Consider the following 18415-nt stretch of genomic DNA (forward strand, 5'->3'; position numbering starts at 1 on the left):
TTACCCCAAGAACTCCTGGATAATCTGGTGCTTAGCATGGAGAGACGATGCCAAGCAACAATTACAGTAAGGGGAGGGCATATCCCATACTAGGGAACATCTGCCAGTTGTACTTACGCTTCTTCAGGCAATCATGTGTAACGCCACTATATGTCAAATAAAGCCTTTTTTTGTTCCATACCCTACTTTAAGCTTTATATTCATTTCTGCGCCATTATTCTTTTACCATCGTTTAAGTACAAAATAATGTACATCATATTCAAATTTCATGTCAATCAGATGATTTCTTGTAGAGTTATGACAAAAAACGCACTTGTTGCTAAAGTTTTGCACACCAGTGTATAATGAAGAAAACCATTGTAACTTCAAAACTATTTATTCTATCAACTCAAATTTCATCTCATTAAATTCTGTTTAAAAAATTACATCGAGAAATGTGCCACCCATGCTCAAATAATCCCTAGATAGCAAAGTAAAAAATGTACTAAATCATGCAAAAATAGTACTTTTAATGCATGAAACTTTAAAACTTTCCAATCTATTGACTTGTGTATAGTCTCATTCAATTCAGTATATAAAAGAAAAAAAGTACACAGGAAACAATGTTTCACTGGTTGGAATAGCAATATCAGATGCGCAAATAGGTACAAGAACAAATTTGTACTTTTTTGTACATAACACACTTATAATTTCAAAAACTATTAGTCTGATCGTTGCGGAATAGGTATCAGTCAATTTAGCGGGAAAAATATACAGCAATAAATGCCTCTTTGAAAAAAATTCGATTCTCCCTCTAAAACAGTGTTTCCTGAAGTGTACTCCCAGGAGTACGGGAACAGTTTAGCGGGGGTAGACGTTCTTATGCGAAATATCTTGCAACAAACAAAAATTTCAAAAACTTATATTTAAAAACAAAGCTAGCCATGAAAATTTACGATTATGTATTTTTCTATAGGCTTTTTTTTGCAGAATTGACAGTTAATAATTAGTGGTGTCAACAGCCAGTTGTGATTTTTAACTTTTGTGCATTTTTTTTTTAGTAAAGGTTTGTAATAAATTCTACTTATTTTGATTATTTTTATAAAATATAATTTTTATTCCTAACATAGAATATGGATCGCTGGTTAGTATCTAAAAAACTTCGTACCAAAAAAGAAGAAACATATTTTTAAAAAAATGCATTAATTTTTTTTTTTTTTTTTTGTTAGTGGTACACAGCGTTACGAAAAATGTAGAAAGGGTGCACAAAAGTCATAAGTTTGGGAAACACTGCTCTAAAATCACCCACGCTTCTTCCAGAAAACGTACAGAAGAAAGTTGGGTAGTGTACAGTTATCATTTATATAACAGCATTTTTCAAAAAAATGTTTAAGTATTACTTTTTCGATAAAAACAGCTTTTATTTAGTTATAACTACTAGATTATTAGATCAGAGCGCAAAGAAAATGTATAGGAACCCTAACTTTATATTTAGAAGCAAATTTCTGAGATAAAGAAACTACTTATGAAATCTGTGTTCTAGTATCTATTAAAAGTAACCCAAAACAAAAATGTCAACACGTTAATTTAAAAACTTTGTATGGAATTTTTTTTCAGTATATATAGATATTACTAAAATTAATAAAATGTCATACATATAACCCTGCTCTAAAATCTTAATTGGAAAAATTATGAAATAAAAATATATATAAAGGGCAAATGAAGTATGATGTATTATTCCTTCTTTCCAATGAAATTTGTAGATAGAAGGTCATCGGTCTTCCCCCTCTTTCTTATTAATAAATTTATATTTTTTTGAGTGTTTTGTTTCAAAAAGTATATTAGTTTTTGACCTTTTTTATTCGTAAGACTTTATTGTTCTTCAAAAATACGCGTGTAGCCACAGAGTTTAAACTTTAGTCCTCTCAATTTCCTTCCTCATTTGTTTTTCTTATTTATGACAATTTTTTTTAAAGGAACGCGCTGATTTTACAAATTAAAAATTGTTTAAATTTGTATTAATATATTCATACAGGAAATGCTCCCAAAACCTGTTTAGTCAAGCTGACAATTACTAGCATAATGAAGAGTTTTTTTTTTTTTTTGCGTACATAATTAAAATAATTTTACAGCTAATGTTACATTTTTAAGTCATTTAATGTTAGATTTTAAGTCAAAGGGTAGAATCTACGAAATGGACATAAAATACTCAATAATAATGAGAAAAAAAAACTCAATTTCAAATAGAACTTTAATTTTTCCCGTAACGGAATGGTTAAGAAGAAAGGAAAATCTGTCAATGGCGTAAAAAAGGAAAGATTTTTTACAAATTGGTTCAGAAAATTATAAACATAATCAATGATATTACAATGAGGGCATGTAACCTCAGTAAATTTAATAATGTAATCTGTAAATTTATTATGGAACATTCTTAGTTGTAGCTTGAAGCTCTGTAGACAGCACATTTTACAACTGTACATTTACACCAGTGTATTCATCACAATCTATTTGTTTTCATATACAGTCAAACCTCGATATCTCGAACTTGAAGAGAGAGGAGAAAAAATTCGAGATACCGAAAATTCGAATAATCTCATGTTATCGATGGTAGAATAAAGAAAAATGCTCTTTACATACCTTATTTACTATTCCATATGTATTCTAAAAACACTTTTTACACTTTCATTTAAAAAAAGATTCAATTGTTGTTTGCTTTAGAGATGTGCAAAAAAGTTTGTCTATAACACTTTCTTAAGTGGACTATAGCTTTAAATGTCTCCTCTGACATATTTGGCTGCCTCTCAAATAAATCTCCTTACAGTGTCCACTGCAGAAAGTGCTTGTTTGTTAGTAACATTGGGTGGTAAATCATCGATTTCCTCATCCTCTTCTTCTTATAGTTCACAAGAAGATTTCGCTTGAGCGATGATATCATTGTCATTCGACTGACCACATACTGTTATTGCATCATCTACGTTTACAAAGTTATGAAATTCCAAGTCATCAAGTTTCATGAGTCCGGTCAATCTGTCCCAATCATTTTCGGTGTAGTTTTCAGCAGAGTTAGCGATATTGATTGTTTGACTACTTTCGTGATCTTTAATGAATCCAGCCTTCTTGAAGTCATTTATTATCGTAGAGAGAGACACATCATTCCAAGCCACTGACGTCTTTATGCCATTTTTTTTAAAAAAAAGTTTATCATTATGAGAATTGGTTTTCTATTCTTAAATTTTTTTATTTTTTTTTTGGAATATTTTTTTTTTCAGAAAAAAAATCTTCACTATTTATGAAGAAAAAAATTCAAGTTATCGAGGGATTAAAATTTTTTTTTTTTTGTGAAATCAAGTTTTTTTTAACATTGAGTGTATAGGAAATTTAAAGGAATTTTTTTTCCTTCGAGATATCGAGAAATTGGGGAAATCGAGATTCGAGTTAGCGAGGTTCGAATGTACTTATAAATCACAGAGGCGCATTTTAATATCTCAATTCAACACAACAAGGATAAATCTTGCATTTAAATGTAGCATCGGTGCTCAATATTACTCTTAATAAAGTTTTGTTAGTTTTCTGTTTTAAATTGAACTAAAAATGAAGCAGGTATATGTTCTAATCATCCCTGGGTACCTTTTTAAAAATTTCACAGCCAAAAATTTTACTATTGTAAGTCTTTTGACACGAATTTATAAGTATTAGCTTTATTTTACGCATAATTCTTCAAAAGAAAAAAGAAAAGAAAAAAAATCAAATTTGCTCTTATTTTGTGCCAGTTCAGCAAAATATTTTAACTATATCACTCTCCCCCCTTCCCTCGGATATTATTAGAATCAAAGCATTTTTAACTATACTAAATTCACCGAGTATTCTCTGTTGAATCCTGGAAAAGTTGAGCTCTAAATCTCTTAAGTTACTTACAATTTCTTTAATTTTAATAATATTTTCAATTCAATAAAAATGTTCTAACTCAATTCTTGGCCCGCTAACTAAATATCCCCGCTAAAATATAAGTTGCACGACTCCTTGGGTCTTACTCATCTTCAATCATTTTTGTTTTCTTGTTTTTCTTAATACTTTATTTTTATGTCAGGCATAGTTTCTAGCAACATTCGTTTAATTCCATTTATTTGATTATAAAAGAAAGAAAACGCATTTTTTTTACTCTAGACTTTCTTTTTGAATTTATTCGAATGATCGTTGTAATTCCAACATCAAATGGCAAATTTCTACAGAAATTACGAAAATCAAAAAGGTGAACACCAGAAAAGTTCGTTATTGAGAGGCAACTTCGTTATTTAAAAAATATATTTTAAATGCTATTTAATATTCACTTATAAATTTCGTTATAGAAGAATTATTATAGAGAAATTCGTTGCAGGGAGAATTTACTAATTATGTTTCATTGGATTCCTAAGTATTTTCTTAGCTTCGAGAATAGCGTGGTACACCGCATTTGACGCCTTTACTATTTTATGTTCAATTAAAGTTAAGGAATAAAAAATATATTACAAATTATATTATTTTTATTGTTCCAATTCTTTATTGTTTTGCTGATTTGTTTTTCGATTTTTCCCCTTCCAATACAACAACATTTTTTTTTTTTTACTGATTTTACTGACTTTTATGGATATGCAAAACAACATTACAATATAAAAGACAAAATTGATAATAATAATAATAAAACAATCATTGCAAGCAAGTTAGTGAATACGCAAACTATATAATGTAAAAAATAAATTTAAAAAAACCTTTTAAGGGAAAAATATGTCTTTAATTTAAATACCAAAATTTGAAAAAATTCTTGGCTGAAAGTCTAAAAAAGTGTCAAAACGTCAACCTTAATTTAAAGTTCTACTAACTTTTGATACTGATCTCAGCCATTCACTCATAAGAAGATTAACTCGAAAACATTTTCATCTTGTCAGTTTAAAATAAAATGCATAAAAATTAACATATTAAATCATTGCGTAAAAATGACATATAATGCTAAATTTTCTTCATGTTTTTTTATCCAGTAGAAATAGTTTTAAATTATAGTTAATTGCGAATTGAATTATCTTAAATATCTTAATACTCTACTGTTTATTGTAAAATATTAGTGTTTGAAGTAGTGAAATGTTGCCGAAAAAGCAACATTTCACTACTGGATTGGAGCTGCTAAGTTTTTGGACCCAGGAGCCTTAGGATTCATTCCGTTAAAAAAATTGAAGTTTTCGTACTCAATCAGTTTGACTTGGTCACTGAAAATAAAAACAAAACAAAACGTATGACACAGTGAAGAACCTAGACAGTGTTAAAATTTAATTAATTAGTTTATAATGCTTCTTTCATTAATATAAATCTTTTGCCAAATTGATATTTTGAAAGATAATTCTAGATTTTTTCCACGAACTTGCTGCATGTAAGTTTTATTTTGTTAATGTTTTGAGTTGCGATTTAGGAGGTAGTGCTTACCGAGTTAACTATACTTTTTATTATTATCATGAACAAAACTAATATCTTCTAAGCATTACTTTATACTATTATTTTTGTATTTCATACAGGTATTATATTACTTAGAAGCTACTTCTTGTGTGTGAAGTTTTGATTCGAGTTGTCTTGCAGTTTTTTATATCCACCAACTACGCTAAACAAACGGGCCTCAAAAGGAAAGTTATAAACATGGTAAATTATTACATTAAATTATTATTAATTATTTTAGCTGTCAAATTTAATATTTCATTCCTAATGTAGACTGCTTTAGTTCTATACTGTATGTATTGAAATTATTTTAATCTCCATTATTAGGAATCAGTACAATTAACTAATAAAACGTAATATTTATCCTAGTAAATGTAAATGCTTTAACTTAAAATTCGAATCTCTTTTGCAGTGTAATTCATTTGTATGAATGCATTGCTCCATTTCTATTAATGTATGTATAATGTTTAATTATGCTGTAAGATTAATATATAGTAAGCTAGAAGATAATTGTGATATTAATTTAAATATATTTCTTGTGTGTTTGTAAAATTTTTCATTTGTGCTTCTTTTCATTTGTACATATTGGATATTGTGCATTTTATTATTAGAAGTCTATTTATTTTATTAAAAGCCCATAAGACTGAAATTTTTTTCTACTGAATAATTACCCTTATAATTATATTATTAAAAGTTTCGGTTATTAGGTTTTGTCAGAATGATTGATTAGCGGTTGTGTAGCATTTTATAATGTAAATTTTATTCCTTGAGATGTGATTGCAGAAGATAAAGTATGTGATTTAGAAAATTCTGTTTATATGTTTGAGTTCATATCTTATGCTCATTTATATTTTTATGCATATCTAAAATAATTCTTTATCATCAGGTTATAGAAATTGTACATTGCTTTAAATTTAGTTATCTAATGGTTTGTTAATTTAAACTATGTTCTGCACTGTATTAATACTTATTTATATTTGTTACATAAATTTTTAGTCTCGTATGTTGACTTAAGCTACAGAACTTTATTAATTACTAGTTTCTTAGCAGCAAAAAAAAAAACTTCTTGAACAATTTTTTTTTTTTTGCGTTTGAATTGTTTTATTGCTGTATTTTGCAATAATTTTAGCATGCTAAACTATAAAATTTCCTTTATTTGAAGTTCATTGTAATACAGTAGTATACCAATCAATTTTAATAATCAGTATCAAGTGGTATCAGTCACTTATTGTGCTAAAACTTCCAAGAGCAAAATCATTTGTATATGATAACATTAAAATTTCTTTGCTTGTTAGACTTTTGACATCTATATATCAGAATCAAAACTATTTGGACATTCACCAGTGTTTGCTAAAAGTTGGATTGAGCGTTTCAGTTGGAGAATCAGAAATATCTAGAACAATATCTGTCTTCTATTTTCCTAATGCTCATCCTTTCTTAGCCGTCTTATAAGAATACTAATTTTTTTTAACTCTGACAGGAAGATGTAGTTTGGAATTTATTAGAATGTGTTAGGACAGTATATTCTTGTTGGAAAAAAAGGAATATTTCTTTCAAATGATAATAAAAAGTGTTTAATGTGATAATAAAAAGTATATTCTCTGGTAAATAATAAAAGATTCCCTTTTCTTTTTTTGTTAGCAAAGAGGTATCAATGAAATGAATCAACTTTAGTTTGTGTATCTTTGACTTTATGAACATTAAATTTAAGATAGTTATTCTAGCTTTAATTAAATTTTCTAACTGACAATAAAATTTCTTGAATTTATATAAAACATTTTTTTAATAAACCTTATTGCATATACTGTGAACTGAAAAAATATTTTCTAATTTCTAATGAAGTAGATATTCGGTTAGTGAAATCAGTGTTTGTTTGGAATTAAAACCTTTATGTATTAATGCTATCACATTCAACGGTGGGCACTACTCTATTAAAAAAGCGACGCTACAATATTTCTTTCTTTTTAATATATTAATGTCATGAAATTAATACTATTTATTGGAAGTGTATTAATGAAGCTTTAAAATGAATTTAAATGATCTAGTTCATGAAGTTAAGTTTAATTTAATGATGAAGTTATCATCCCAGTACTTAAACATCCATAATTGGTTTTAAACTTTCTTTGAATGCTTTACTAAATTGCAATAACTGCTTTTTGAATTGTAATATAGAGCCAATTTGTGTAATATAGAATTATATCTCATTTTTGTTTAATATTCAAGTATTTAGTGTCATTTGATATTTCAGACTACAGCAGAGAGACTTTGTAAGCTGAAAGTTAATGTAGGTTGCAATTCAACCAATTATAACCAACTGTTAGATTTACGATCAGCACAAACACTGAATGAAAGAGCCTCTAGTGAAGTGAGCAATATCAAATCTTTTTTATAAATATATTTGTGTAGATGTTTATTCAGTAGTTATCATTGAATCACGTAAAGAATCGTTCACAGAAAAATACTTTGCTTTCATATCAAATAATTTTATATTTGTACTTATTGTTCAAGTTTTATGATAAGAGTTATTTATTTATTTTTTTTTACTTTTATGCAAATGAATTTTTAATCAAGATTTTATTTTTGATCAAAAATTATTATGAACGACTTTTTACTATCTAGTGTCCAAATTTTCAATGCAAATTTCCAAAGATGGTATTTGAATTGAACATTATCCTAATTTGTTGTGAAATAGAGGGTGTTGTGGCTATGACAATAAATGAAAATCTAATGTCCACATCTTTTCTTGATTTCTTGGATTTTATGAAAAAAATTAGTTTCTTTTTCTTCTTGTTTTTTGCTCTTAGCAAATTTTTTATGATTGAGTATACAGCTTTATATCTTTGAAGAACAGCTTTATATCTTTAAAAAAGTTAAAAAATAAAGTGGGAAATAAAAGCTTTATCTAATTGAAAAAGTACGTAAAAATGGTAATTTAATGCTGTATATTTGCCTGTTTTTAGATGTTTTGAAACATTTATTTTCGTTTAATTTGAATGGAGCTGAAAAATTCTGCTGAATCAAATTGATGCTGGCGTAACTTGCACGAAAATATAGGTATTTTTCAAAAATCTAAAAGCATGCAATGCTAAATTTACCTTTTTAAAAATGTTGGTTGCAGAATTGTTTAGGTATTACTTTGTCAGAAATAATCTGTAAATCTAGACTGTGAGAGAATCTATTACTTTATTTGTGAAAATTAAATAAAGATATCTAAAGTAATATTTTATATTTCCCCGATTCATTTAAACCCCTTTGACAACAGTTGTGAGGAGAGGACACAAGAACTTGCTTGTTTTTTCCTTGCCTGTAATCTGAAGAGAGTTCTTATGATTGGCTGGTTCTTAATGACAAAATAATTATTTCATGAATTGATTATGTGATGAGAAAATGCTAGTAGCAACATAAATTTCTTTAAATATTAGGCTAAGTAATAAAAAGACTAATTTTTGCTAAAAATTTAACATTTCAACATACAAAGTAAAAAAAAAAAAGAAGAATCAAGTGCACAGGCAATATAAAAATATTAATAAATAAATTAAATAAATATATAAACATGAAAGTTTAATTTTTACGAACTTTGTCTTAAATCCGAGTACTTAGTAATACGAAATTCAAAATCTTAATTTTAGTCTAAAAGCTTAATAATTTACATATGAAGTCATAATTTCAAAATTAAAGTTATACTAAGATTAAATTTTATTTCAAGAAAAGCGGATGAAAAAGAACATATAAATTTTTTAATAATTTTCCTAGGATCCAAAATTTTGTTTCATTGTAGTTTCTTCTATTAAAAAAAAAATCAGTGAAACGGGATCAGTTTTGCGATCTTTTAATTTTGTTTCAATTTTAGATGCTTAAACGTATAGAAAGAGAAAATAAAGACTAGAAAAGCCCCCAGTCCTAATGATAGGAATTTTAAATAAACAGTAGATGAATAGGTCCTAACAGACGCTTAGGAGCTCTGGAAGAGAACCAGATTTATTGATGGGTGAAATAGCCAAAATTTATTGATGGATAGAATTTATTGGTGGATGAAATAGCCAAAAATAAAACCAACCTTGTGTTATTATATATTAAATTTGAAATAATTTGGCTACAGCTTAGTTACCAAAAATTCTGTGAGAAATGATTATAGCCCTGTAACCGTAACATTTTTGTGGTCAGAGAAATAAAGCAGCTTAAAGTTAAAAATAGATTTTGATATTCAAATAGTGAGTAATACATTTACATTGAATGTGAGTTATTCAATGTGAGTATGTGAATTCAACAGTGAGTTATACATTTGCATTGAATTAAAAAGTTAGTCTGTTTCATTACTTGTTAAAAAGAGAATAAAGTATATAAGCTTTTTATAAAATGTGATAAAAACTAAATGATTGTTTTAATTTAATTATAATTGGATTAAGTATGATTAAATTTATAAAGTTGCAGACATTTTAAAAGCTGAGAAATATGTCATGCCTATAATGGCATCACACGTCATTATCATGATTTTGAATGACGCAACAAGCTGAAAATTGATAAACAAATTTTGTCACATGGAAGTGACATTAGTTTCCCTTCCTCTGATATTTAACTTCAAGGTTGGCAATCATGATACAGTCGAACTCGTTTATAACGAGCTCGGATTTAACGAGAACTCGGATTTACCGAGGGAAACGAGAATATTTGGTTGGATCAATGTTAAGTCTATGGAACAGAAATCGCTTTTAACGAGCAAGACCCGGTTTTAGCGAGCAATATTTTTCTGTCTTGCAACCTTTTTTCTGATCTTTCTAGTCTTTCTGTCTTATCTTTTTTTCAAAATGATATGAAATGAGCGAGTTCAAAGTAAGCTGACAAACTATTTTAAATATCTAAATTAATGAAAAAAATAAATGTTTTGGTAAGAATCTTTTCCTTTATTTTTCTTTCCGTTTATATTTTCTTTCTTTAAAGACTGTAGCGCAACTAGAAATTTTTTTGCTGGTTGGGGAGTTAGTTGTCATTAAATTAAGAAAAGTATTTAATTAAATTAATTAATGTAATTAAAGTAAGTAAGTATTAATTAAATTTTAAGTCAACTCAATCATTTGACCTCCCAAGCCCCCCCCCCCACTTCTGGTTGCACGTCTGCCTTAAGGACCCGTTTATTACGAGCACTCGGATTTAACGAGTACATGTTACGGTCCCTTTGTGCTCGTTATAAACGAGTTCGACTGTACTAATAAAATTCTTGAATTTCATAAAAAAAATAATGACTAGATCAGAATTTATTTAAAGATCTAAAATATGTTTTTAATTTTTAGTCTACTGCTGAGTTTTTAAAAGGGTTGCCATCCTATAATGAAAACAATTTTACTCGATTTACGCCTGATCCTTCATGTAGAAGTTTTGTAAGTATTTTGTTCTAATTCTTCTAATTTTGAACTTTTTATTTTATTCTATTTTAAGAGGACATAAAATTGATTATAGTTTATTTTCTTAACATTTTAGAGAGATTAATATATTATAATGAGATGTTTGAATTCAACTGTTTAATCTTACCATTTGTTTCTTATAAGCAAAGTTAATTTAATTACACTGATGCAAAAGGAAAAAATTATTTATAGCAGAGAAAATTTTATGCCCAGCATTTAAAGTTGACCAGATGTGCCCAGATATTTCCTTGATAAAAAAAATATTCTGTTCTTCTTGGCCTGATATTCCTGATTTTTGTGTGTATTCAGACTATCTTATTTTCTAAGAATGAAAATGCAGAATTTTGAAAAATAGAATTGAGAAATCGAAAAATTTTGTTTTTTGTTTCAACCTCCTTTTATTGTTGGTAGAATTTGTAAAATTCGGTAATTAATGTCTGCTAATTATATTCAAACCTTATCCTGAGGATTCATTGCTTAAACCATTTTGAGATTTCAGCATTTGATATAAAAAAGACTCAATTAACAATTTTAAATTGTTAAAATTTTATTGGTGATGAATTAAGAGATTATACGCTTATTTATTATTTCAATCCAATGCAGTAACTGATCTTGTTGGTTGGGATTATAGTTTCACAATTATTGATTCATCTCTTTTATCAAAATAATCTATTCCAATCAACAATACAGCAATCATATCATAGAATTCTTAAATGATGAATTGAGGAATCATACACAAAAATTACTTTTCTAAAATATTAAAAGTGGTATTTTCACTATGTTTTCATTTCAAGATTATTGAAACCCTACTTTAAAATTATTTTTTTTAGGAAATCTTGAACTCAATTAAACATTTTTATTACATACTTGCATGAAGGAGTATTAATTAATTGATACTAGTTATTAATGCAGCAGTACTATAAAAAAATTTCATGAATTTTTTTTTTTTAAACAATCATGAGTTGCTGCTCAGTATTGACAAAATTATACTGGATACTTTTAAAACTTTTCGTGCTTTAAAACTTTTCATTATTCATATTATATTATTATATTTTAGTTAGTTTGCCTTTTTTTAAAAGTAATTTGATATATGTGTACGGTTTCAAAAATGCTCTGATTTTGTTCTGAATTTTTTGAAAAATGTTGTCCAGATATTTTTCATTGGCCCACAATGAAGCATATATCCCTTTTCAATGCTAATTGAAGTTGGATTAATACATACATGTGTCAAATATATTACAATCCGCAAAACCCAGACTTTTTCTTAGTTGTATTATTATTCTTTTTAAATATTTAAGTGTGTGAACTAAATTTATTAATAATAAAATTTTTAAAAAATCTCTAGATTTTGCTTCACTGAACCAAATTCATTTTCACTATTCAGGATATTATAAGTGTTTACTTATTAGTATATAAAAATGAAAACACCATTAAAAAAATTATGTATCATGAAATACCTGGATACTTTAAAAAATTATCAATTCTTGCTTACATTTGTTATTATTTATGTCATATTGTAAGTTTGTCATTGCCGTCAATTTTAAAGTCATTCTTTTTTGATGAAGAAAAGGATTTTTAGTTTTTTCTCCCCTCCAAAAACTGTGAAATTTAATAACTGACTAATTATGAAAAGAAACTATATGTTTTTACAAAAGTACGAGTACAATTGTACTTTTTCAATACTCTTACAATGGTACATGTTTTTTCTTTTATCTCTGCATAGATACATACATATTTTAATCTACAAACTTGGATTTTTTTGTTAGAAAACTTTTCATTTGTGTGATACTTAACTAAAAGTTAACTTATTTAAATCAGCCAGTTTTTTTAGATAAAATTTAACTGTTAACTGCTACATAAATTTCATAATCACAACAAATAGTGTGTTGTCTAAAGAGCGTTTCTTCTTTTTCTCTTAAATGTAGACTAAAAGCTAATATAAAGATAGAAACAAAATTTTTTTACTTAAATTTCAAAAAGGCTAATAACTGTTCTATATCATTTATTTTTTAACTTGCTTTTCACATAAGTATCCCTTCATATGAGACTGAGGTCTCTACTTTGCTAAAACCAGCATAACAAATCCTGTTGTATAAATCAAAATTTTGACTCTGTTTTTTTTATTTATTTTTTTAAAATTTTATTTTGAATTTCACTTTTTTAAAATGATTTTTCCATTTCAGATGAGGAAATCGGCTGTTTATTTGCCTACCAAAGATCACCCATCAGAGCAAAGTAAGCAACAGTGTTTAGTGAAGACTTTTTTTAAAGATTTGAAATAGACGCATAGTTTAACTTGAAAATGACTAATCATATTATTTTATGACAATTTATTGATTTTTTAAACTTATTTTTAGTAATAGTTACAGAGAAAACAACGATTCTACTTCGATATCTTCAACAGCATTATGAGAAGAAGGTACTTTCATCATCTTTTCTTATTCATTACTAGTATCCATGCGAATCTTAAATTTAAATAGAAAAACATGGTTAATTAATAGAGGAAGTCTGTTGAGATTCAAATGAAATTTAAAAATTCTGTACTAGCTTGTGACACACAGAAGATGTAGAATAATAAGATTTTATTTGTAGATTCAAACATTCAAATAAATCATAGAAAGCATGAGTCTTGACAAAAACTCACAGTTTACAATGCTCATTTTGAATATTAAGGGGAGATATAGGGCCATCCATCCATCCATATATATATATATATATACNTATATATATATACTGTAAAAATTGTCTTCACTGATAAAGTTCATTTATCCCGGATTTTATGTTAAAGAAAAAAATTAAAATCATAAAAGAATTAAAATCAATATTTAGATTGATAATAATTACTAACTCATAGTTATTACCTGTAATATGAACCGAATAGGGATATGGGACTTATTAAGAGTGCCATTAGAAAAACCAATTAATAGTTCAAAAAATTTTGGCTGAATTTTTTATTTGTTATATATAATATAAATTATAAATATAGTAGTGTATAAATAAAATTTCTCCAAGGTCAAAAATGACATTTGACCCAGGTCTTTGACTGATTTGGACAGTTTGACACTTTTCAACCAGTTTTTGATGCGTCATGTCAAAATCAATTTTTGATATTACAAACCCAACTCTGTTATCATGTGACCTAGCGTTGATGCCAACAGCTAAATGTTTCATATTAATTGCTACAAATTATTAGAAAAGATACATATATGCTATTTACTTAATTGCGAAGTATATTACAAGAAGATACATGTTCATTCCTAACCCATGACATACATTAGACCGCTGTTTCTTCTGGCAAATCATCTCGCAACTACTGGAAGAGGTATAAACAAAAGCATCTAAAGTAGAAGCTTGAATTTTTATAAGTAACATCAGTCAGTCGTAGTTTTTGCATTTTTCATTCGACAAAACATTACAAACTTTCATCTATACTATTTACCTCACAGGAGAGGGCTTATTTTATGTCCGTGTCCAGTTCTTTCACTAATATTTATTATTAAACAGAAAAGTTTTGTACGTATGTGTCCTTGTAACTCCTAAACTATTTGTGCTAGGGCCTTGAAATTTTCCCTTAAATCTTAGAATCTTAGCCCCTTCCAAGTAATTATTTAAACTCTCCTTATATTTATATTGCATTTTGCCTTCTTCAATTTGTAGCAACTCGTTACCTCTACTATTCATAAATTTCATTACCTTAAGTATGCAATGCCATATTAAGACCATTTTTTGAATTTAAACTATATTTAATTCTTACCCATATCCCAAACTCTTTAAATAAATAGGTATGTATATATATTATTTTAGTTTCTACCAAACATTTAAAAATGCTTCAAAAATTGTAAATTGAGGGGAAATTGTTTTTTTAATACAAGGACGAAATATTTTCCTTAGTTTTTTAAACCATTTGTATATTTAATTCTGATGCTTAATGTTAAAATTATGTGCTAAAAATATCCCAATTTCATTTAAAAGTTTTTACTTGTATTATTTTTTCAGTGATAAATTCTTCATGGTGCATAGCGTTTTTAAAAAGTGCTTAATTTTTCCTTTTCGAAAATGAGATTTTTTTCTTTACCTTGTCAATTTTCACCACGTATTTTGCAAAAGTGTGCTTTTCACATTGTTCTATTCAAAGCTTTCACAACTCATTCAACTACAATATATTTCAGCTTACCGTCGGTCCATAGCGGTCCACAGTTTTAATGAAATACTAGTGAGCTGGATTCGGTGAGATTATTGCACTCTCATGTGCAACTCTGCTGCATTTTGCAAGATATTCTCAATTTCAAGCTGCATTATCCACCCTCTGAAATCGAACCGAAAAATCTCTTAATCATTTTTTAATAGCTAGTATAATCAAGAAAAGAATTCTTTGTCAAAAACTAGTTATTTATCATGATCATTTAAAGTCTTTGAAAATTATTTTGCATTTTGTTAATGTATATAGTGCTTAAAAAGTACTTATAAGGTGCTTTTTTGTTGTTGAAAGATTTGGCTACGTACCCTGTGCTTAAAAAAATAATTTGAAAAAAAATTTCTCAGCAATTTTATTATAAGCATAAATTTATAAAAAAAAGTTGATTCATTTTCAATTTTAATTTTTTTAAATAAAATTAAAAATGGTGTTTTGAACTTATTGCATACATTAAAATTTTTTATTTTATGTATCTGCATATTTTAAATTGTTTAATGTGTTTTATATATTTTAGAGAAATCATTTAAAGAGGGATACTGACTCTGCTGGTCCTAGTAATGGATTTGGAAATTCTAGGAAGCGAACTCGATTAATTGACGACGACTATTAAAGTAGGACCAAAAATAAACTTGTGTTCTTATAACCAAGTCATCATTTTTTTTGTTATGTTTGCTCTTTTTGTACTAAGCTTTTTGAAGTCCTTTAAAAACTTTTGTTGCCATTAAATTTTTTTGTCTTATTCATACTTACTGTTGAGTTGTATAAATTCTGAAACCATTTCTTGTGGTACTTGTTTTGTTTTCTTACCCTTATTCAATGACTTCTTTGTATTTAGTTTTGTTATTATTGGATGAATGGGTAATTTTTATTGTTTCTCTTGTAAGATGTCTAGAATAATTATGTAAAGTACGACTTTATATTTTCCTTTTTTTTTCTATGCGTGCAGCAAAATGTCTAGTACCAGATCTTCCTATCCATATGTGTCTTTGAATGACTATGCAATTTTTGTAAAAATTCTTACATATTGTTCATTCCAACGTATTGTAAAGACGATTCTACAATTAAATTTGTGTGCTCTGAAGAATTGTAAGTTTTTACTTCGTGACCTTCATTCTTATTTGTAGTTATGATCAAAGTCCCTTCACATAATAAAGCTACAGCTGTTTTGCTCTGCAATGTGTTTCCAAAATTATTTCATATTCTTAGTCAGGCCCACACAAGATCCCTTTTCGATGCCTTTCTTTTGCAATTTATTTTTATCTGCCTATTTTTGTGAAACATTTTAATTCAATCCAAGTTTTTGTAAATAAGTATAGTTTGTGAATAATAAATATTTGAAACATAAAATTATATATAATATGTATAAAATTATATATAATTAATATACATATTAAAAAAAGAAAATATATAATATTTAACTCATTGCAAGAACGCCTGCTGATTTGAAACAGGCTTTTCTAGTCCTGGAAAAGGAAGCAAGTAAAGTGCATCTTACAGTCAACCTGGAAAAAATGTTAACATGTAGTGCACTAAGGTAACAGACTCTGCTGTAATCTGTAAATTGGTACATATAAATTTGCAAAAGTTAATAGCTTTGCATATTTGAGTTCTGAGGTTAACATTGACAAAATCACATCGGAAATTCAGATATGAATCAATGCTTCCAACAGATGCTTTTATGGTTTAAAGAAATTATTATTAAAATCAAACTTAATAAAAAAAAAAAGCTAGCTGTCCAATCAGACCTTAACTCACATACTCATTAGAAACTTAGACAATGACTCAAAAAGATGAAAATACTCTTGGAGTCTTTGAGAGTGGCTGATACTAAGAGGTATTTTTGGAGGAATACAAGTTGATGGCTTATAAGTCAGAAGCTCAAATTTAGAGCTTTATTCTGCCTTCAAAGAACCTGGTGTCATAAAATGCATAAAAATACAAAAAATTAAGTGGGCTGGTCTTGCTAGAGTGAACAAAGAACGTCCCTCTGGATTAAGGACTGGGGGCCAACCCAACCTCAGATGGGTTGACGGCCTAGAGAGAGATCTCAAAATTTTAAGAGTGATTAATTGGAAGACAGTGGTCAAAAATAGAGAGGTCAGGAGGAAAATTCTTGAGAAGGTCAGGGCCCATCCAGGGATGTCGTGCCACTGAAGAAAAAGAATGTTTAACAGAAAGTTTGTTTTTAAGTTTCAAAAAGAGGCTACTCATATTTTATAGGTTGTAAATTATTTAGAATAATAACGAAAATTAAGGTTAAAAAATGGACACACTGTAGTTTTGATTTTATAAACATGAACCTTCCTCAGTGTCTAAACACAACTCAGTTCTTGTTTACAAAACTAAAACTATAGTATGGCCATTTATGTACTTTTATTTGAGCTTTATTATTGTTTTGCTTTATTCATACAAAGCACAAAGTATACTCTATCTTCATAATATATGAACTACTTTATTACCTGTTGTGCACAATTTAAAAATTAAATTGTCATGTACTTTAAAATTTTATTATTGTGACTGACAGTTTATATAAGTTAGCAGAAACATTTTTTTTTGTTTACTGTTTTTGTATGCAACAAATTTTACAGCTTTGTAAGAATATATTTCTGGTTTTCTTAATGCAGATGGTATATTTCTATAAAATACTTTTCTTAATTGTTTTTTCAAATTCTTCGTCACTTTTGGGACACCCGATAAATAGTTTATATATATTTAAAGCGAAAAAAATCAATTGTTTAAATGTTTTGCAGTTTTCAGGGTCTTCAAAAAATTAATCTATTACTTTAACTGAAATATTTATTAATATATTTTAGTCAGTTAAAATAAGATGACTTCATTTTGATAAATTTTCTGAGAAGCGCAAAATTTGCCTAGTTTGCATCATCCTTGCTCGGTGCACTCACCAACCCCTGAAACTGTTCTTGCAATTCAATTTAGATTGTTTCATAATTCAAGCTCAATTTGCTTTATGATTATTTGCATTCTTTTTTGCTTTATGGTGGTACTCTTTTTTAAAATGAAGTTATAAAAATATGCAACATGTACTTGCTATGAAACCTTCGATTGGCACAATTTATTCAATTTATATACATGACAATTTGATTCATATGCATTTCGGTGTAACTTGAAAGTTACCTAATTAGTTAAAATGATTAATTCACAGAATTTCATGTATAAACACCAAAGAGAAGAAAATGAAAAACAAAATCATAATGCATGATTTTTGACATCCATTTCTGACATCTCTATCCTGCGTTAATTATGAATATCTTTATAATATGTTATCTTTATAACTTAAATATAGATCTAAATTATTTTTGGACTTATGCAAATCAATAAGCATAATTAAAACGAAAACTGACTTTTTTATATGAATTGTTCAAAT

General features: G+C 27.4%; 1 protein-coding gene across 1 annotated transcript; it reads left to right on the forward strand.

Moving 5' to 3' along the window:
• Positions 1 to 5138: 5138 nt before the first annotated feature.
• On the forward strand, positions 5139 to 16206 carry LOC107438962 (DET1- and DDB1-associated protein 1; the record flags this gene model as incomplete). The annotated part of the gene is given in 7 exon segments (XM_016051389.2): positions 5139 to 5377; positions 5520 to 5640; positions 7685 to 7801; positions 10725 to 10811; positions 13019 to 13070; positions 13193 to 13254; positions 15545 to 16206. Coding segments are annotated over 6 exon segments (417 nt in total). The 3' UTR covers positions 15641 to 16206.
• Positions 16207 to 18415: the final 2209 nt, after the last annotated feature.

Source organism: Parasteatoda tepidariorum, chromosome 6 (assembly GCF_043381705.1).
Source record: "Parasteatoda tepidariorum isolate YZ-2023 chromosome 6, CAS_Ptep_4.0, whole genome shotgun sequence".
Classification (NCBI taxonomy): domain Eukaryota; kingdom Metazoa; phylum Arthropoda; class Arachnida; order Araneae; family Theridiidae; genus Parasteatoda; species Parasteatoda tepidariorum.